Raw genomic sequence first — 20685 nt, forward strand, 5'->3', positions numbered from 1 at the left:
TACAAGCCCTTTGCAGCTGGCCCATGGGTCAGTGCTGGGAAGTTTGCACATTCGGTCGCACGGCACACACTTTGCCCCCTACCCTGTGTCACTGAATCAGACAGACATGGTCCCTGCCTTCCTGGATCTTCCATCTAGTAGGGGAGGCAGTAATCAGATTACTGCACCAAGCATTAGCTAAAACATAGATTTCTTCTGGGCCCCACTGTGAAATCTGTTCAAATAGGTCAGAGGGCCTTCCCCAGTGATGAGCAGCCTGGTTTGGAAATGCCTAGTGTAGTGGAAAAACTATGCATGAGCTTTGAAGAGAGGTCCAGGTTCAAATCCTGGCTCCACCATCCTTTAGCTTTGTGACACCTCTTTGACTTAGTTTCCTTGCCTGTAAAATGGGAATAATGACACCCCACGGGAATTCTTGTAAGGATTCAGTGAGAGAAAGGGAGCTCAATACGTTTTAATGTCCTTCCTTCATTCCCTCGAAATGTGGAATGAAAGGAAAAGCTTTATTTCCTATTGATGTGAATTGAAGCTTAGGGTCACAAGCTGAGCACTATTTTGAGGTCAGCAAGTCCTTCCTGATAACTGAAATCCTAGTCTGTGCCCCAGACAGGGTCATTCAACTTTTCTATTTTTGGACTCCTATCTATTCTTTCAGGTCCCTTACACTATAGCCCCTAACAACCACAAAAACAGCAGACTCTACCTAATTCCTTCTTATCTCAGGAATCACAAACTCATATGCCAGGAGTTTGGTAGAAGATAATAGCGGGGGTGGGTGGAAACAGGAAATGAAAGCTATTTACCTAGATCCACCAGATTGTCTCAAGGTGGAAGGCAGGGCCCAGTGCTGCCACATCTTTGGAATTTTAAAGAAAAGATGGAAATCTAGAATTGTTTTTTTTTTTTTTAGAAATTTTTTTTTAAGATTTTATTTATTTGAGACAGAGAGAGCATGAGCAGGGGGAAGGGATAGAGGGAGAAGCAGACTCCCCGCTGAGCAGGGAGCCTGATGCGGGGCTCGATCCCAGCTAAACCGACCGAGCCACCCAAATAACCCCAGAAATCTAGATTTCTTTGTAAAACTTCCCAGCTTTTAAAACCCTGAGCCACAACTGTATGAAACAGATCAGGAAACCTATATGAAGTGGATAATTCTCCAGAAAAAAAAAAACAACTTAGCAAAATTGACTCTTATAGAGATGTCAAGTCTAAACAGACTAGTTACCACAGAAGAAATAGGAAAGCAGTTGTAGGGCCTCCCCTGTAGATGGTTTCACAGGGAAATTCTTTCCCCCTTAAAGTCAGATAATAGCAATGCCACTTAAACTATTCCAAGCAATGCAAAGGAAAGAAAATGCTATTGAAGTTAGCACAACACTGACATGGAAACTGGATAAAGATTGAACCAAAAAGAAAATTACAGACCAATCTTATTTATGAATATTGACATGATTATCCTAAATGTTAGCAGAATCTAACAGCATATTAAAACAAATAGGGGCTCCTGGGTGGCTCAGTCAGTTAAGCGTCCGACTCTTAGTTTCAGCTCAGGTCATGATCTCGCAGTCATGGGATCGAGCCCCACATTGGGCTTTGCGCTCAGCATGGAGTCTGCTTCAGATTATTCTTTTCCCTCCCGCTTATTCTCTCTCTCTCTCTCTCAAATAAATAAATAAAATCTTTAAAATAAAGAAAGAAAGAAAAAACAAAGAAATCATGCCTAAATGGGGTTTACTTAGGACTGGCAGGATACTCAGACTATTAGGGTAGGCTGGGAAGTCACTCTCAACCGGAGATGATTTTGCCCCTAACAAGACACTTGGCAAAAAATGTTAAACATGCCATAGCACACAGGACAGCCTCCCAAAGCAAAATATTATTGGGCCCAAAATGTCAATAGTGCTGAGGATGGGAAACCCTGGACTTGGTTGTGCTAGTAACAGCTCTAAATCTCAGTGGCTCAAAACAACAAGGTCTGTTTCTCACTCACATTACATGTCCTTTGTGGGGCTGATGGGGCTCTGCTTTATGTCATCCGCACTCAGGGACCCGGGTGAAGGGAGACAGCACCTGTGCTCCTAAGATTTTCAGGACAAGTGAAGAATACTGCCCTGGCTGCTAAGCTATGTCCAGAAGTGACAGCCATCATTTCCTCCATGTTTCACTGACTGCACCTAAATTCAAGGGGATAAGGAAGTACAATCCCTCCAGATGCCTGGACACAGAGAACTGGAAATATTTGCTAACAGCACCAAAGACTCCCAAAGCATTTACAACAGCCTGGACCCTCAGGTAATCCGCAAGGCCACCCAGCTTCAAATCCCACACTTCCTGGCTGTGTGCCCTTGACCAAGTCACTTAACCTCTCTGTGTCTCTGTTTCTTCCTCCAAAAACGGGGAAAATATATCAACCCTGCAGAGCTATTATACAATGATGTAATGAGTTAAAACGTATAAAGTGCTTAAGACAGTGCCTGGCACATAGAAAGTGCTCAGGACATGTTAGCCAAGATGCTGATGAATAAGGGGAAGTACCCCACATGGAATGGGCTTTTAGTAAAGGATTGTTGTTATGACTGAAGCTTTGAGGGAAATGAATGTCCAAGGTAACCCAGCTGGTAAGTTCAGCATGGTGGTTAAGAGACTGAGCTCTGGGGTCTGACCTTGGCACTCAGAAATATTGTTATTTTGTAATGTTAATTAATGTTAATTAACAGTAATGTTAATTAATATTTGGAGAAGGTTCAGTGTGGTTAAGAGTACGGACACTGCCTGGGTTTAAATCCTGGTTCCAATAGTCATCAGCTGTGTGACCTTGGGCAAGTCGCTAAGCCTCTCTGCACTCTAGTTTTAACATCTATAAAATGAGGATTATAATAGGACCCCTGCAATTATGAAGATTAAAACACAATATAAGTAAAGCCCTAGGGACCTTGTGGCCAAGTGTTTGGCACATTATCAGCACCATGTGGTTGTTAGCTATTATCTTACCACACTCTCAGCTTTCCACACAGAGGCAACCAAAAGTAAAAGAAAAACAGTTCACTTCTCCCAGCCTAATTAAGATGGGTGAGAAGACACAAATTTAGCAGTCCTTGAACCACAGAAATGTTGCCAATGAACCTGGGAATGAGAGAAAGAAAAAAATTGGAAACTTTTCCTACCTGCCCCAGGAGTCCTAGAAGTCAGTGAGAATTTCCATTTGTTCTCAGTCATCCCTGCAGCATAGGAGTTCAAGAGAAGGGACAGGCAGAGTAAGTCCAGTAAGCAGAGGCAAAAGGGCATCATTTCCAAATCAGAGCTAAATTACTCTGCAACTGCTGGTTTCCCCCAAACCCGGCCCCCCTTTTAAGCAATTGCAGTTTCCCATCCAACCAGACGGGGGCGTTGAGTCAAAAGTCTTGCTCTTAGCAACAGTAAGTCACTATTTAATTGTTTTCCTACTGACCAGACGTTGTTCCAAACATTTTCCATGTGTGATCTCATATCACCCTCACAGTAAAACCCTACAGAGTAGGTGTTCTTATTATTCCCATTTTATATATGACAAATCTGAGGAAAGTAACTAAGCAACTTGCCCAGCAGGCCACACCTAATATTTCCAGGACTGGGGCAAAAGTACGCATTGAGGCATACCTAGAAAGTTATAAATGAGGGGCGCCTGGGTGGCTCAGTCGGTTAAGTGTCTGCCTTTGGCTCAAGTCATTATCCCAGGGTCCTGGGATCGAGCCCCACATCAGGCTCCCTGGTCAGTGGGGAGTCTGCTTCTCCCTCTCCCTCTTCCCCTGCTCATGTTCTGGGTCTCTCGCTCAAATAAATAAATAAAATCTTTTTTTAAAAAAAAGTTATAAATGGAGTTCATGAACTGTTATATAAAATACAGTCTGTTGGGCTACCTTGAAAAATAAACCTTCACAGTGACCTGGAAGGCCACATCCAAATTTCTGGGCTTCTCGGAGCTCTACACTAGAAGGTAGTGGAGGGTGGAAAAGCAGGACGGTAGCCCCATGCCTGCTTCTCTTTATACCCCTAAGTGCATTTCCCTGCAAGGGGCTTTGTGCACATGTGTGCAGATGTCCTAACCTGTATGCTCACGTTCTGTTCTAAGGTTTCAAAACTGAAAGGGTCCATCAGGTATCCAGCACAGTGAATCACAAAAGAGCCACAACAAAGCACAACATCATCACATTTCAGAGTACCAGGGACCAAGAGAAAAGCTTAAAAGTTTCCAGAAAGGGTGCAAGGGGGACATCCATGCAAAGAATCAGGAATCAGAGTGGCAGTGTACTTCTCAAAGCTAGAAGAAAACAGCAATATCTTCAAAATTCTAAATGAATTTTATCTCCAGTTAAATTAAGCATATGAGAAAAATAAAGACATTGTCAATGGTCACTTAGCATGTATGGTAGTGTGGTGGCCAGCCTTTAATGAGTTTTGTCTCCTGCTATTTGTACCCTGACACAGTTCCTTCACACTTCGAATATGCCTGACCTATGGAATCATGGGATATTCCAGAATTGATAATATGTGATTTCTAAGGCTAGCGCATAAAACACATTGTGGTTTCTACCTTGCTCTCTCTGCTTTGGTGAAAGCCAGCTACCATGTCCTAAGGACACTCAAGCAGTCCCATGGAGAGGTGTATATGACAAGGAAGTGAAACCTCCAGTCAACAGCCTGAACCAACTTGCTAGCCATGTGAGTACGCCATCTCGGAAGTGGATCCTCCAGCCCCAGTCAAGCCTTGAAAGACTCTAGTCTCATGAGAGAACTGAGCCAGAACCACCCAGCTAAACCATTCCCAAATTCCTGGCTCAGAGAGACTGAGATAAATACTAACTTGTTTTGCCGTTACGTTTGGGAGTAATTTGTTACACAACAAAAGATAATTAATACAGATATATTGGGGAGGACGGGGAAAGGAGCCACAGCATTTTGTAGTTCTCTCAATCAGAAGGTGCAGTCAATACCTCCACCCTTGAGTTTGGATATGGCCATGAAACTTGTTTTGGCTGATGGCACATTAGCAAAGATTACAGGAGCAGACAGTTAAAAGTGCTCATGCAATTGGGTCTTCCTTCTCTTGTTCCTAAAAATCCGTAACTGCCACCACGTGACTAAGCTCAGGTGGCCTGCTAGAGGCATATAGCCCCGCCGCCTCAGCGGAGAGCCAGCATCAACCAGACATGTGAGTGAGGCCATTCCAAATTATCCAGCCCAAGCCAAACTGGCCCAGAAAAGAAGTGCCCAGGTAGTTTACAGAATTACGAGTATAATGCCTGGAACCTAGTGCTCAATAAATCAGTAAAGGATGACAATGATGAGAATGACAGGAAAGAAGCCAAAAGTGAGTAGTTGTCTTGGGTAAGGCCTGTGTTAGTCCTGCAGTGGGACATGGTCTTCCCAAAGAAAGGCTTCTAAGCGTATCATTCAATTAAACAAATATTTGCCAAGCGTTTACTATGTGCCATGCTACTGGCCTGAAACCGTGATTGCAAAGTAGAAATAATTCGTGACATTGTGCTGTTCTGAAACAGAACCAAGCTCGCCTATTTCACAAAGAATTGAACTAGGACATCAAAATATTTTAAGTAGGGGCGCCTGGGTGGCTCAGTTGGTTAAGCGACTGCCTTCGGCTCAGGTCATGATCCTGGAGTCCCGGGATCGAGTCCCGCATCGGGCTCCCTGCTCGGCAGGGAGTCTGCTTCTCCCTCTGACCCTCCTCCCTCTCATGCTCTCTGTCTCCCATTCTCTCTGTCTCAAATAAATAAATAAAATCTTTAAAAAAAAAATATTTTAAGTAGGCTCCACGCCCAATGTGAGGCTTGAACTCACAACCCTGAGATTAACAATCACATGCTCTACTGATTGAGCCAGCCAGGCACCCCAGACATCAAAATATTTTAATTTTTATTTATTTTTTTAAAAAGATTATTTATTTATTTATTTGACAGAGAGAGAGATAGTGAGAGCAGGAACACAAGCAGGGGGAGTGGGAAAGGGAAAAGCAGGCTTTCTGCTGAGCAGGGAGCCCGATGTGGGGCTCGATCCCAGGACCCTGGGATCATGACCTGAGCCGAAGGCAGACACTTAACGACTGAGCCACCCAGGCGCCCCTTAAAATATTTTTAGAGTGGAACTTAACCAGATGGATATTTTGGGTTGTATTTCACCAGCCCCCAGTCTTGTCTGGACACTCCAGAGCCAGACATGAAGGGCAAGGGATATCCAGAGTATCCCATAACACTCTCTACATCCTCTGTCTTTCCCCTGCCCCACCAGCAGTTAAGAACACATTCTACTCTGAATCCAAAATCATTTCAACTCTAGGGGTGCCTGGGTGGCTCAGTCATTAAGTGTCTGCCTTTGACTCAGGTCGTGATCCCAAGGTCCTGGGATCGAGCCCCGTATCGGGCTCCATGCTCTTCGGGAAGCCTGCTTCTCCCTCTCCTACTCCCCCTGTTTGTGTTCCCTCTCTCGCCGTGTCTCTCTCTGTCAAATAAATAAAATCTTTTTTTTTTGTAAGATTTTATTTATTCATTTGAGACACAGAGATAGAGAGAAAGAGAGCACGAGCAGGGAGAGAAGCAGAGGGAGAGGGAGAAGCAGGCTCCCCACTGAGCCAGGAGCCCGATATGGGGCTCGATCCCAGGACCGTGGGATCATGACCTGAGCCGAAGGCAGACGCTTAACCATCTGAGCCACCCAGGCGCCCTAAATAAATAAAATCTTAAAAAAACAAAAACAAAATCATTTCAACTCTAAACATTGGCTTCCAATTCTTTTGACTTCAACCCAAGATATGAAAAACACTTTATATTGCACCTGAGTACACAAACCTGAAACTGAAACAAAAGTTCTATAAATTGAGACTTAAAAGTGTGATACATTCTGAATTTTTAAATTATATACTATTTTATATTTTAATGCTAGTCACAATCCTCTAAATGGGTTTTAAGACCCATTAATGGGTCACAACCAGCCATTTGAAAAAACTGCGCTGACATGTCACATGGCAAGGGGATTTAAAAGATCATCTACTCCAATCCTTGCACTTTACAGGTGGTAAACTGAGACTCAGAGAGGGTAAGTCACTTGCCCAAGCCACATAGCTAGGAAGTCTGCGGTGCTTAGATTTGAACCAAGACGTGACTCAGCTATTGAACTTTTACCATGTGTCAGCCACTGTGCTGAGTTCTCTAAGTTCATTATTTCATGTAATACTCACTGTGATCCTATGAAACATATTATCATTCCTACTTTACAGACGAGAAAACGAAGTCTCGGGATGGGGAAAATGACTTATTCAGAGTGTCACAGTGTTAGTAGCAGACCCAGGACTTGTCTCCAGGTCCGGTCGTCCGTGAAGCCTGCTCTCGACCGCTAAGCCCACTATGAAGAGAGTGGTTATGAAAGTGAGTTTGTGAGCTCTAAATGCCTGCAGTTGCACATGTGAAGCAGCGATAACGTAGTGCTCCCAACCCTTCAGGGCCTTATCACTGCGCACGCTTTCCTCGACCAACTCCCAAAAAACGCTGGTGGCAAAAGAGCATAGACTTTAGCTTAATGAGGAGGAGGATTCGAATCCCAGCCCCATCATTTACTCGGAACGCCTGCCTAATCTCTCTGCGCTTCAGTTTTCAGACCTCAGTAGCGGGGAGAGCGATAGCATCGACTCCAGGGCTGACTCCCTGGCACCTGCAAGCGCTTGTCAAGCGTCAAACCCTTTCCGAGCCCCGCCCCCCTTTCTCCCCGGGCGCATGCGCCACTCAGGGGCGCCTTTTACGACGCGGCGGCGGCGGCGGCGCGCTTGGCGGCCGGAGCGAAGCAGGGCGAGCGCGGCGCGGGCGGCGGCGGCAGGGCCGAGGGGACGCGCGGGGGGCGGTGTCGCCATGTCGCACGGCCACAGCCACGGCGGGGGCGGCTGTCGGTGCGCCGCCGAGCGGGAGGAGCCGCCCGAACAGCGCGGCCTGGCCTACGGCCTCTACCTGCGCATCGACCTGGAGCGGCTGCAGTGCCTCAACGAGAGTCGTGAGGGCAGCGGCCGCGGCGTCTTCAAGCCGTGGGAGGAGCGGACCGACCGCTCCAAGGTGGGCCTTCCGGGGCCTGGGGCGGGAGGGCGAGGCGGGGACCCGCGCGGGGCCTCAGGCCTCCTGTGTGCCCTGTCGGCCTCAGTCCTGCTGTTAAAAATAACGACAGCCCGCTTGCCAAGGGCTTTCCCGTGCCCATCACCTGCCCTCCCCCTGGGAAGAAAACAGGGTCGAGTCTCCCCATTTTGCAGATAGAGGAACTGAGGCCCAGAGAGGGAAAGGGGTGGTTTGGCTTTACACGCCAATATTCTTTTCTAGAGCTTCAGGGGGTAGCGGAGGATGGCCATGAGGGCGTTTTCCCTGTTTGACTGCTAGTCCCAATGGCTGCCTGATCATAATCACCTGATGAAGACCAAAGACAGGCTAGGCAGATGAAGCGTGTTACCCTTTCTAGAGCATTTACCACCATGGGGTCACAGAGCCGTTTGAAAGCTGTGGACCCCATAGGCACGGATTTTTACACACAATTTGAGGAGGCTAGTTGGGTCTGGAAGTTCATTCACGGGCTCCCCATTTAAGGACTATTAACTTATTAGCATCAAGTTAGTAAGTGCTGGAAAACCGAGGGAGGTTGACTATTTGCCTTGCACTCCGGTCATAGAACAGGGTTGGAAGATGCCTGAAATTGTAGGCTCTCAGCAAATATTTGTTGCTTTCTCCTCCCCATTCCCCATCCCCTCCAGTTTGTTGAAAGTGATGCAGATGAAGAGCTTCTGTTTAATATTCCGTAAGTATCTCCTTGGTGTTTGCCTCAGGCTAGATAGGCTGTACCCAGGTTGTCTTCTCAGGATTCATTCATTGGTGTGTCAAGGGCACACATCTGTTTCTAGAAATGGGGGACATTACAGTGTGGTGGTTTTGAGGAGGAAAGCATAAAGATGTATCTGTTGAAAGATAACTGAGGAGTCAAGGTAAATTTCTTAGAACTGCAGAATGCCAGGGGCAGACAGGATCTTAGAAATGTTCTGGTACAAGTCTGACACATGAGTAAACTGAAGCCCAGAAAGGGGAAGGGTCTTGTCCAGGGTCACACAGCTACGCAAAAGTTCATACCCAAGTTGACAACTTCTTTTGCATTCTGGCAGATTTACAGGCAATGTCAAACTCAAAGGCATCATTATAATGGGAGAGGATGATGACTCACACCCCTCTGAGATGAGACTGTAAGTGGCGCGAGGGCTGAGGCTCTCAAGAAGCTAGTTCTCTTTTCTGTGGTAGCACTTTATTCCAGAATGACACACTTTTTTCTTTTTACTGGGTTAAATATTCCCTCCCCCCCTGAAAAATCTTGGTTTTGTTCCTCATCAGAATACACTTATCTCTTCCTGAATTAACGACTTTTTTAGATTAAGCATCTTTAGGGCCAACAGCTTGTGTCTTTTCAAAGTACTTGCTTTGGCACCATTCATCCAGAGAGCATCCTATAAATGCCAATTGTCGATGACTTTGCAGTTTTCTTAGTAACCCAACTGCAGATCTCAAATGATGGTTTCTACTTTTGGGGTTAGTTTCCAAATTTACCTTTGTTATTTCACACAGTTAAAATCTTTGCGTGTGTTTTGTTGACATGGAATTACTGAGTGTGAATGCCCTTTAGTTGGCAGAGTTCTGTATACCTCTTGCAACACTGGATCTGTTGCTGGCAGGGTTAATACTCCATTTTTGACAGCTTGCCTTAGTCCAGCATAGCCTTCCTAAAAGAAGGGGAAAACTTTTTTGAGTGCTGGAGAAAAAAATACCAGAACTTTATGTTTAAAAAAATTTTTTCCTGAAAAATTGGTCAATTTGAGAGATTTAAGAAATTGATACTATTTTTGAAAGTTGGAAACATGAATTTGAAAGCAAACCCACATGTTTAATCATGTTAAGGAAACCATACGTTTACTTGTTTACTGGGGAGATGGATTGGCTTGAGAAAACTAGAAATCTGTGTTGCATTGTGTTTAAGAGTGGACTCTGGAATAAATTGCTTGGGTTCAAATTCTGGCTGTACTGCTGGTTAGGTGAATGACTTTGGGACATCTCTTTATCTCAGTGCTCTCGTATGTAAAATGACAGTAGTAATAGTATGAACCTCATAAGATGGTGGAGAGAATTGAATGATACATAACATGTGAAGAGCTTAGAGTAAGTCTGGAACATAATAAATGCCCAAATTTGGTAGGGCAGGTACAAATACATAGCCCTTGGTTCTAAGCGCTTTACATACATTATACTTTATTAGATCTATGCCATTAAGTAAAAAAATTTTGCTTATTCAACTGTGACATGCCACTGACACATCTAGGAAAGTTAAATTGGTACTTAATGAAATTTAAACACAGACTATGTGTTAGATGATTTTAAGGAATTGTTAAATTGTCAATTTTTGTAAAATGATATCCTTTTAAGAGTGGTGTTTTAAGAAGTCTTCACATTTTAGAAATACATACTAAAGTATGAGTGAAATGAAATGTTTGGGATTGCTTTAAAATATTAAGCACAAACAAAATGGGGGTGGTAGGAAATAGGCATAATGTTGATTGTTGAAGCTGAGTGATAAATAAATGGAGATTCATTGTATTTTTCTCTGCTTCTGTATATATTTGAAATTTTCCATGGTAAACATTTTAAAGTATATGTATCTTAGAATTGATTCAGTTTAATCTCATCATTGTATGGGATATGTACTATCACTATCCCCACTTTATAAATGAAGAAACAGATATAGAGAGGTTAAATCACTTGCCCAAAATTACACAGCTGGTAAGTGACAGAGCCATGCTTTAAACCTAGAAGTCTGGCTCCAGAGACACTGCTTTTAACTACAGTGCTCCACTGCCTCTCATAATGCTACTCATAAATATTCACTGTTATTATTCTGTGCATCATTCTTAGAAACACTTTGAAGCAAACATTTGCTTTCTTAAATTACATGCATTTTGCTGCCCCTAATGTCTAGGCCCCTCCTGTGTGGGTGTGTTAATAAAACACTCTAGAGATGGTGGGGGTGTGGCTTAGGGCTTCAGAATCTTTGAGTTACAGAGGAGACAGCTGTTTCTTAGATATTTCTTTGAAAACCTTTTTCTTCATTAGCAGTTTTATTTGACTTTCCAAAGCTCGTTGTGAGTTGGCAGCGTTTTATGCTCTCTTCAAAATGGAAACCCCCAAATTGTATTTCTTTATTTTTTTTTAAAAACTGAAGAGAACTCAATATACAGGCTAATTTTGAACACAAAAATTGCTTGAGCGTTAAGTTACCTGCTCTTACCTCTTAACTCTGTTTAATAGGTTTCTGCCAAAAGTATTTTTTCTCCCATGAGTAAGCTGTTTTATTTAACCTCCTCAGCTTGGTCTGAATGTGCTGAGTTGCTGATTCTCTCCATGCATTTGCTGCACGTGACCTGATTTGAGCCTCCTCTTTGTGTATTGCTTCTCATGTGATCTTAACCCACTCAAAGATGCCACTGGCTTATGTTGCAGTTCTCAGCCCTTGTTGGTTTAAAGATATTTGTGTATAAATGCCATTAAAATGCCATTCCTAAAATTTGATCTCCTTTTAATAAAATGGAAGGCAGTTGAGTCAATAAGAAGTTTTGAAAAACTGAAAAATATGCACAACGTGATAATGCACATTTCTTGATTTTTCTTCCCTTTCCTTTCTCAGGTACAAAAACATTCCACAGATGTCCTTTGATGATACAGACAGGGAGCCAGATCAGACCTTTAGTCTGAATCGGGATCTTACGGGAGAATTAGAGTATGCTACAAAGTAAGCACTTGGCCTGTCTCCACTCTCTGGCTTCTGAGGAACAGCAGGTGTTCATTTGCAGTGAACATATATGCATTAGCACTTACTGAGCTTGCAATTCAATTTTGGCCCATTTCCTGCTTTCTTAGCATGAGAAACGAGTTAAAACAGTGGAGGAAACTTGATCCTTGGCTTGGTCAATTTTGGGCAGAGATGCAGTGCAAGCCATAGACTTGTTAAACTTGTAAGCAGTTGACATCTGATTGATCTCCTAGGATGGTCTTAGGAAAGATGTTTTCAGAATTCCTCTTTGCGTAGTGGGCTTACAATAGGCCACGTTACCCAAGACCACCTTATGTCTTCACTGGTTCTTTTTCCTAATGGTAAGGTTGGTGAGATCAACACCGAACTTGCGTTAGAATCCCTGCTTGGTCATATAGCATTTCTCATTCTTGCTCCTTGAGGGCAGGGCAGTGTTGACTCATTTTTCTATTCCTATTGCCTGGAGCAGAACCTGGTAGATGCTCAGGCAGTTTCCACTGAATCAATTCTTGTGCAAAAGAGAAGAGTGATACAGAAGAGCCAGAGTGTTCTCTGACATTTACCTGGGTTTTACCACAAATTGGAGCTAGAATTGTTTTTGTCCTGGTGGTGAGATAGTCATTGAATTCTAACCTGTGTTTTCTCTCCCCATTCCTTTCATTCTCTAGAATTTCTCGTTTTTCAAACGTCTATCATCTCTCAATCCATATTTCAAAAAACTTCGGAGCTGATACCACAAAGATCTTGTATATTGGTCTGAGAGGAGAATGGACTGAGGTAAGAAGGGGCGGGAAGCATGACCACCCCCCAACCCCCCCTCCCCCGTGCACATACATATGTGTGTGTATATGTCTGTATGCTGTGATATGGGCACTCCAAGGAAAGGAAAAAAGAGCAAGTGAGATACTACTTACTTCCAGTCTGTGTATAATTTTTCTTGGTTTCATTACTATAAACAGTCCATCTCTCTTGACAGGCTGTAGGTATTTTTAAGGGAGTTGAAATAATACAGTTGATAACAATTCACTTCTTTCACTTGGAGATTCTTTTCTTCATTTGACATTTTTGATAACTGTTCTTGTTCCAGGCACCCAGAGATAAGATAATAAACAAGACAGATAAGGTCCTCTTCTCGTGGTGGCGCCATAATAGCGGGGGAATGAATCTTTTAAGTTACGGGGTGAATCATTGATAATGATCTTTGCAGTCTTCCTAGGATAAAAGTGTCAAAAGGGGGAAGAGATGACTTCCAGAAATGAACCTGAATAAGGACTACTCCAGTGTGTGGTCTGGGAAATGGCCAGCTGACCCAGCCTCTCACTTTTCTTGCAGCTTCGCCGACATGAGGTGACCATCTGCAATTATGAAGCATCAGCCAACCCAGCAGACCACAGGGTCCATCAGGTTACCCCACAGACACACTTCATTTCCTAAGACTGGCCAGGGCTCCCACAGAGGCGCTGTGTCGGTGAAGATGTACAGCATCCTGTTGGGGAAGACAAAGAGATAGGGTTCCAGAGAGAGTTGGTGCCACAGCCTTTGCCAAGCTTTGTCTTTGGGGCTTGCTGCAGAAACCTGGCCTATGGAAGATACCACACCACCAGGGAGGGTAGTGTGGGTGCTGAGGGACAATCGTGGTTCTCTAGGGCCTAGAAATTGAGTCTTGGGCTGGGCAGCATCTGGCAGTCATTGGATAATGTCTGCCTTTCCAGTCAATGTGGCCATGGGATCCCAAGTGTCTTGTTGCTTTGTGGCAGGATTTTTGTGTGACTTTTTTTTTTTTTAAATGGAAACTATTTCCTGGGCTGCAGTAAACTTTCTGAAGCCTCAGCATTGTGTTTCTATTAGCCATCAGGAGGGTCTCCAACTAGAAATACTTATCCCTGCTTGCTCCTTCTTCCTGTCAGCGTTCAGCATTCTTGTCAAGTTGCCCAGCTTGGAGTTGTCTGTCCTGTACTAGTGTCCCATGGTTATAGCTAGAAGAGCAGGAATCTCCTGATGATGCTTAATAGCTTGAGGAGGTCTTTTTTTCTTACTGCCTAGGTAAGCAGTCTGGGGAGAGCATGGGCATCATTTCTGTGTTTGTGAGTTATCCTGGTTGGATAAGAGTGGGACTTAGGTAAGATTCCCCTTGGGACATCCTTAATGTTTATTAGCTTCTAACTAGTGTCGTAAGCGCAATGCCAGAAATTGGAGATCTCAGTTCTTCTGTTCATGGCTTTTTATTCACCGTACCTAATAAGCTTCCTAATAAATCTTTGCCGGACTTAATGTTTGTATATTCTTTTGATTTATTGGTAGTACTGATGAAACTTTTACTTTACTGGGAACTAGTATGGAACTTTGAAATTTTTTGTTGTTGTTTTGTACTAGGTAGGTCATAGTGCCACAATGATACTTAAGACTAGATCATTTTCTTCAGGAAAGGTACATTGGACTAAAAACTCCTACACCCACCCACACTTTATAAAGAGGAAGGTGAGGTTACAAATTGATGTTCCATTTCTCATGAGAGGAAGTAGCGTTTACAAAATGGAGGGACATTTACAAAACAAGGGAGAACAGATGCCTGAGCTCACCAGAAGAAATGAGAGCAAGGAAAGTAAGTGAGCAGCACATGTGGACCCAAGACTGGACTTAAATTTTGTAAGTCAAGACAGCAACTGGAGACAATTTAAGTATCTAAAATGAGGGGATTTGAGATGGTCAGTATTCTCTCCTTTGCAGAAATAGAAACAGTGAATAATGGGAATTAGTGTTGAATCTCATCCTCTTGAGAGAATTCCTCTGAAGTGTTGGCCCACACTTTCTCCAGCCTGTCCAAGGGAAAGCGTGCCGCCACCAAGCTTTGTTAAGCCCCAAGATTTCTAAAATGTAACCTGAAATCAACCAGAGTGCAAACGCAATTCTTGATGCACTAAAGGTCCTACTCCTCAGCCACAGCCTCTTTATTTCAGTTGGATCATTTTGGAGATTAAAGGCTATGTTTTAAAATTTGGAGTAGGAGGAAAAATAAAGTTAGAAATCTTAGAGCAGACTATCCCTTCATTAGTTCCACTAATTAAAGCCTAATCACAGGCAGGCCCTGGGACTGGGCTTCTGAATTTGAAGCTTCACTCTGAAGAATTTGTTCAAGAACTTGAAGAAGTGCCCCAGGGTCCCAGGTGATTGGGGGTGCAGGAGGAATTGTTTACTCTTCTATAAGCAGACCTAGCAGGGCTCCTGGGGTGGTGGCTGGCAGTTATGTGGTCTGGGCACACTCATCCCTTTCTGACATCCAGTCTGGTTCTTTGGCTTGTTGCAGTCCTCAGGACTCCCAAAGATTTCCTGTTCAGATCCTGGTATTTTAGGCTCTATCTTTGTGACCTGTTGAGCACTTAAGACAAACTGCCTCTCAGCCTGGAAAAGTGCTTGGAGTTCCCAAGTTTACTGATTTCTTTCAGTTCAAAGAAAACTACTGTAGGTAGCAGCATCACTCATTTCCTGTTTGTAGATGCCCACATAGTCCTTCAACTCAGTTTGCTTCCCCTTCCAGCCTTTCTGTGGACCCAGAACCCATTTCCACTTTATCAGTGCAGCAAGGAGGAAAATGGGGACAAAACGAAGGTCTTTTTGTTCTTAACAAACTGGAGCTCATTGATGGTATTCTGTTCACTGTCCACATGGCATTGCTTGTTGAGGGCAGAGCTAAGACAACACTGCCTGTCCAGCTGTCCTGCTGTGACCTGTGGTGTTTTCCCGGGGTACTTTTTAGTCATTAAATCCCCACACTGTAATTTTACAGTGTATAAAGCATATCCACACGACCTCATTTGAGCCTAACAGCAAAGCTGTGAAGTAGGCAGGGTGGTATTTATCACCGTGTTACATAGCTCAGGAAGCAGGTGCAGAGAGGCAGCATTACAGTGTCATCCTGAGATTGCTGTTTCCTTCCCCTCCCTGAGCGTCCGTTTCCTCATCTTTAGCCTAAGACTGGAGGACTGGATGGTCTCTAAGGATGTCTTCAGTTTATGAGGCCATCCAGCCAGTGTATGATCCATACGAAACTATGCTAGTGTGAGGGGTGCCTCTCCTTCCGGATAGCTTTCCTTTAGGAGGCGCATGGGTGGTGGTAGCAGGCGGGAATTACCGACGCGCTGTCTAGATTCTGCAGGTGACTCCGTGGCTTCATTACGGGGAGTGGCCCCACCGTATCCAACATGGCAGCTCCTATCTGGCGGATCGCCGACGCCCACTTCCGGGTTCCGTACCGCTGGCCAGGCTACTTCCGGCAGCGCGATGGCTGGGTTCCCGGGACTCGAACGGAAGTTCCGGCGGGGGCGGCCGAGGGGGAAGAGTGTGTGTCTGTGCAGGAGAAAGAGGAGAATCGCCCGAGAGGTCTCGAAACCCCCAGGGAGTAGAGGTACCCTCGTCCGGGGCCAGCCGGCGGAGGGAGGGTACGGGCGGGGGCGGGGGGAGGAGAGACCGGACCTCCGCGGGGGTCCCGGCGAGTGGGGAGGGGACCGCAGTTGTGAGGGATGGGGGTGGGGAGTTAGGTGCGAAGAGGCGCTGGCCGGTCTTGGGGACTTTGGGGGTAGAGTGGGGCAAGAAGGCGTCCGGCTGTGATTGGAGGGACTTAGGGTCGGAAGTGGAAGATCCCATTGTGGGGCTGGGGCTCCCCGGGGTCAAAAGTAGAACGCCCCTTTGTGGGCGGGAGAGAGGGTCCTGGCTCAGCGTAGAAAATGTCACAGTAGGGAGGGGGCGACCCTTGGTCAGGACAGACGTTCCTAGTGTGGAGAGTGGGAGACCCTGGGTTAGGGTGGAAGTAGTTACTCTGAGGAGCTTCCTTCCCTTGTCGGGGGGGGCGGGGGGAGGCATCACTTTGAGAGGGGGATCCTGGGGTGAGAGGTGGAAGTCTCCCAGCCAGGAAGGAAGGGAATCCCAGCTTAGGGCGGAAGATGCATCCCCGTGTGGGAAGAGGGACCCCGAGGTCAGAGGCGAGGGATCCCACGTGGAGTGGTGCACTCAGGGTCAGAGATGGAAGGTTGAAGCAGGTTGGGAGGGTGCTGGGGGGTGGGCACCACTCTGAAGGGTAGGCGCTTAGGGGCAGGTAGCTTCTGGGGACTTGGGAGGATGCAAAGGATGGGGAGGAGCCAACCAGCCTCACATTCTTTTGTGTGTTCGGGAGTCCCAGAGCATGGTCAAACTGGGGGACCTGGTTGGATTCGGTGGGCACTAGCGGCAGCAGGGAGCACCATTCAGTGGGGCGTGGGGCGCCAGTTACGGGGTGGGTAGTGGGCTGCAGTCTGTGTGCCTTCTGGGGACATGGGCAGCCCCTGGGGGCTCTGGGAATGGCTGAGCCAGAAACTGCTTGTGAAGGCTGGGTGGGGGCTGGATGTCGGGGGGGGGGGGTTGGAGAAAATGTGCATGTGGGGGGATTGGGGGTAGGGGCTAAAAGCATATCTTTCTGGCATTTTTCTCCCCTTCATTTCCCAGTAGGGCTGGGAGTTGGGGAGGAGGGAACCCGGGGCTCTATTAGAGGCATGATGATTGGAGAGCAGGGAGGAGGCAGTTAGTGGGGGGACGACAGCAGGGGATGCCCTGGCTCCCCTCCCCCACAGCCCCTAAGCCCTCTCTCTGCCCTTCTGGGTCTCCAGCAAGCTCAGGCCGGAACCAGGGACACTAGGGTGGCTTCCTCTGCTTTTCAGCCCTGGAATGGAGGCAAACTTCCTCCCTGCTCTGGCCCGAGACTTCTTGCCTGCCTTTTCTTGGTGCCCAGGACAGAACCAGGGTGTTATGGGGCGCTGACATTCTGAGTGGGCCCTCGGTTTGAGGCTCTTCTCCTATGTCAGGAGTCTGTCCCCTGCCTGGTCTTGCTCGTGACCACTCCCCCGAATTTGCACAGGCCCCAGCCGTGGAGCCTGCAGTGTATGTGTGGTAACACCATGTCTGTGCCCCTGCTCACCGATGCTGCCACTGTGTCTGGAGCTGAGCGGGAAACGGCCGCGGTAAGGGTCCTCCCCTGCCCTCAGCAGCCCCCGGCCCAGCCCCCGGCCCAGCTGGGGAAACTGGCTGGAAGGGGTGTGGGGGAAAATGGAGGTGGCACAGTTGAGAAGGGAGCAACCTGAAGCCAGGCGGCAATGGGTTAATAGCCTGTTTGGCTGCTGCAACGGTTCCCCCCCACCCAGGTCCCTGGGGGCGCAGGGGGATGGCCCAAAGTTGGAGGACTGAGGAGGAATGAGAGCAGGGTGGTGGTGACTGCCCTCTTCCCACGTCCCCATGTCTGACCCTTTTTCAGGTTATTTTTTTACATGGACTTGGAGACACAGGGTGAGTGAGTTGGAGAGGGAGGAGGTACTTCCTTGGGAAGGTGGGGAAGGGCCCGGGGGCAGGATTAGGGGGCTTGCGCCCTCCCTCTCCTCCTCCCCACATGGGTGCCGGTTTTCTCTTCCTTCCTATAGGCACAGCTGGGCTGACGCCCTCTCCACCATCCGGCTCCCTCACGTCAAGTACATCTGTCCCCATGCGTGAGTGTCACCCCAGCAAGGGAGGGGCTGAGGTTGGGGATCCGCTGGGGGGTGGTCCTGTGGTCTCGGGCCTGTTCTCTCCTGTCAGCTGCATCCTGCGGCCTGAGCCCAGGGCAGTTGGAGGTGCCATTTTCAGCCTTCACTCCGGTGGAGTTCGCAGCCCCAGCCCCCCAGCCCTAGGCCCTCCTAGACCAGGGATCCCCTAGAACCAGGAGATCCTGTGCCCCTTCCCCCAAGTACTCACCCACTAAGCTGGAACCCCGTCACACCGAGTGTCGGGCTCTGCTTCTCTGCTGGTGCCCCAACCACAGCCTCCAGCCCCACGTGGCAGGTTGCCTGGCAACACCTTAAACACAGGCCTTGCCTGCTGGGAGGGGCCCCCCAGGGGCTACTCTGCCCCCTCCTGGCTCTCTGCTGTGGCTTCCTCATCCCTTCTGCACATGATGGCCCTTCTCGCTGCCCCTCCCTAGACCCCGGATCCCTGTGACACTCAACATGAAGATGGTGATGCCCTCCTGGTGAGTTGGCGGCGGGGGGGGGGCGGGGGGGGGCGTGGGGGAAGGATGGGAGCTGAGAGAGCTGCAGGGGGCTGGCCAGAGTCTTCCAGGAGCCAACACCTCTCCTCCCCCAGGTTTGACCTGATGGGGCTGAGTCCAGATGCCCCAGAGGACGAGGCTGGCATCAAGAAGGCAGCGGAGAACAGTAAGGCCCCAGCCCCTCCTCAGCATCTGCCTTCCTCCCCCTCCATCCCCCGCCGCCAACGAAAGCGTTGGGCAGTACCTAGCTCCCTTCCCTGGGCCCCCCAGCGGCTTTTCCCCTACCCAGTCATGTCCCCTCCCCCCAGTCAAGGCCTTGATTGAGCACGAGATGAAGAATGGGATCCCTGCCAATCGAATCGTCCTGGGAGGCTTTTCACAGGTGAGGGGAGAGAGAGGGGGTGGGGGGTGGTAGGTGAGCTGTGCCCTCATGACCGCTCATTCTCTCCTCCCTCTAGGGTGGGGCTCTGTCCCTCTACACGGCCCTTACCTGTCCCCACCCTCTGGCTGGCATTGTGGCATTGAGCTGTTGGCTGCCTCTGCACCGGGCCTTCCCCCAGGTGAGTGTCTCCACGACCCCACTCCTGCCGTTTGAGTCTCCTTGTGGCTTGGGGCTTGTGCCGAAGCATCGGCTTTGCCCTGGAGGTCTTTTCTGGCCCACAGGCAGCCAATGGCAGTGCCAAGGACCTGGCCATCCTTCAGTGCCATGGGGAGCTGGACCCCATGGTTCCAGTACGGTTTGGGGCCCTGACGGCTGAGAAGCTCCGGTCCGTTGTCACACCCGCCAGGGTCCAGTTCAAGACTTACCCAGGTGTCATGCACAGCTCCTGTCCGCAGGTCAGTGATGAGGGGCCCTGTCCTACTGCCAGCCCTCTCCCTCCTCCCTCCAACTTGGAGCCTCTCACAATCCCTCCTCACCCCCAGGAGATGGCAGCTGTGAAGGAGTTCCTTGAGAAGCTGCTGCCTCCTGTCTGACCGGAGGCAACGGCCCCCAGCGCAGTCCCCCAGCTCTTGGGGGTCCAGCACGTGCGGCACCATCTTGGATCTGAGCCGGTCGAGCCCCTGTCCCCACCATCCCTGACCTGTCCTCTTCCCATAGGCCTCTGGGGCAGGCAGGCCGAGGCCTGGCTGTCTGCAGCAGGGGGCAGGCCGCCCACTTCCCCTGTGGCCCTGGAGGCGGCCCCCCTGGCAGCAGTATTGGACGGGCTGTAGGCAGCGGGAGAAAGGGGCCCAGCCGCTGACCCACTCACTCAGGACCTCACTCACTAGCCCCGCTTTGGGCCCCCTCCTGTGACCTCAGGGTTTGGCCCCACCTACCACTCCACCCCCAAGTGATTCTGCCCAGATAATCGTGGGTCTCTCCTCCTTCTCTCCAGCTGCTTCTCAATCATGAATGTGTCCGTGGCCCTGGGCCCCCGTGCTGCTGTGGGCTACCTGCCCCTGGGCAGGGGTGTTGGTGAGGGGGCAGAGTCCTTCGAAGGGGGCCTTCCCTCAGCCTCCCCAACGTGGAGGCTGGGCCCTGCCTCCCTCTTACCCTGCTCCCCTGCAGGCCTGGAGCCTGCAGGGCTGGACTGAGGCTCAAGGTCTCCCCCAGCTGTCCCACCCCCACGTTGTCCCCACTCTAGGGCCAGGGGAGAGGTGGGGGAGGAGTTGTGTCTTGTCTTCTGTCTCCATGTGGTTTTGGGTGTTTTTCTTGTTGTGTCCTGGATTCCGATAAAATTAAATTGCTTCACCTCTCAGGCTGGATGATTCTATCCAAGGGGTAGAGTGATCGCGTGCAA

General features: G+C 48.3%; 2 protein-coding genes and 1 non-coding gene across 5 annotated transcripts; 2 read left to right on the top strand and 1 right to left on the bottom strand.

The window, feature by feature from the left end:
* Positions 1-5810: 5810 nt before the first annotated feature.
* TRNAN-GUU (transfer RNA asparagine (anticodon GUU)) lies at positions 5811-5883 on the bottom strand. The gene has a single exon. It is a non-coding gene; the product is annotated as a tRNA-Asn (tRNA).
* Positions 5884-7827: 1944 nt separating this feature from the next.
* Positions 7828-14133, top strand: PITHD1 (PITH domain containing 1). Of its 2 annotated transcripts, XM_081817746.1 has the most exons (6): positions 7828-8090; positions 8774-8817; positions 9176-9253; positions 11737-11841; positions 12531-12639; positions 13195-14133. In XM_081817746.1, the coding sequence occupies exons 1-6, from the start codon at positions 7893-7895 to the stop codon at positions 13294-13296; spliced, it is 636 nt and encodes a 211-aa protein (XP_081673872.1). In that variant the 5' UTR covers positions 7828-7892; the 3' UTR covers positions 13297-14133. The 2 variants fall into 2 exon arrangements, with proteins under 2 accessions (XP_081673872.1, XP_081673873.1); XM_081817747.1 differs by lacking the exon at positions 9176-9253.
* Positions 14134-16118: 1985 nt separating this feature from the next.
* LYPLA2 (lysophospholipase 2) lies at positions 16119-20643 on the top strand. 2 transcript variants are annotated; one of them, XM_081817744.1, is made up of 10 exons: positions 16119-16264; positions 17747-17849; positions 18140-18171; positions 18303-18368; positions 18839-18886; positions 19000-19070; positions 19213-19286; positions 19363-19464; positions 19550-19741; positions 19829-20643. In XM_081817744.1, exons 2-10 carry the CDS (start codon positions 17772-17774, stop codon positions 19877-19879), a joined length of 714 nt encoding a protein of 237 aa, XP_081673870.1. In that variant the 5' UTR covers positions 16119-16264; positions 17747-17771; the 3' UTR covers positions 19880-20643. The 2 variants fall into 2 exon arrangements, with proteins under 2 accessions (XP_081673870.1, XP_081673871.1); XM_081817745.1 differs by having other exon boundaries at positions 19568-19741.
* The last annotated feature ends 42 nt before the right edge of the window (positions 20644-20685 follow it).

This window comes from Leptonychotes weddellii, chromosome 4, assembly GCF_054177405.1.
Source record: "Leptonychotes weddellii isolate Sample4059 chromosome 4, ASM5417740v2, whole genome shotgun sequence".
NCBI lineage: Eukaryota > Metazoa > Chordata > Mammalia > Carnivora > Phocidae > Leptonychotes > Leptonychotes weddellii.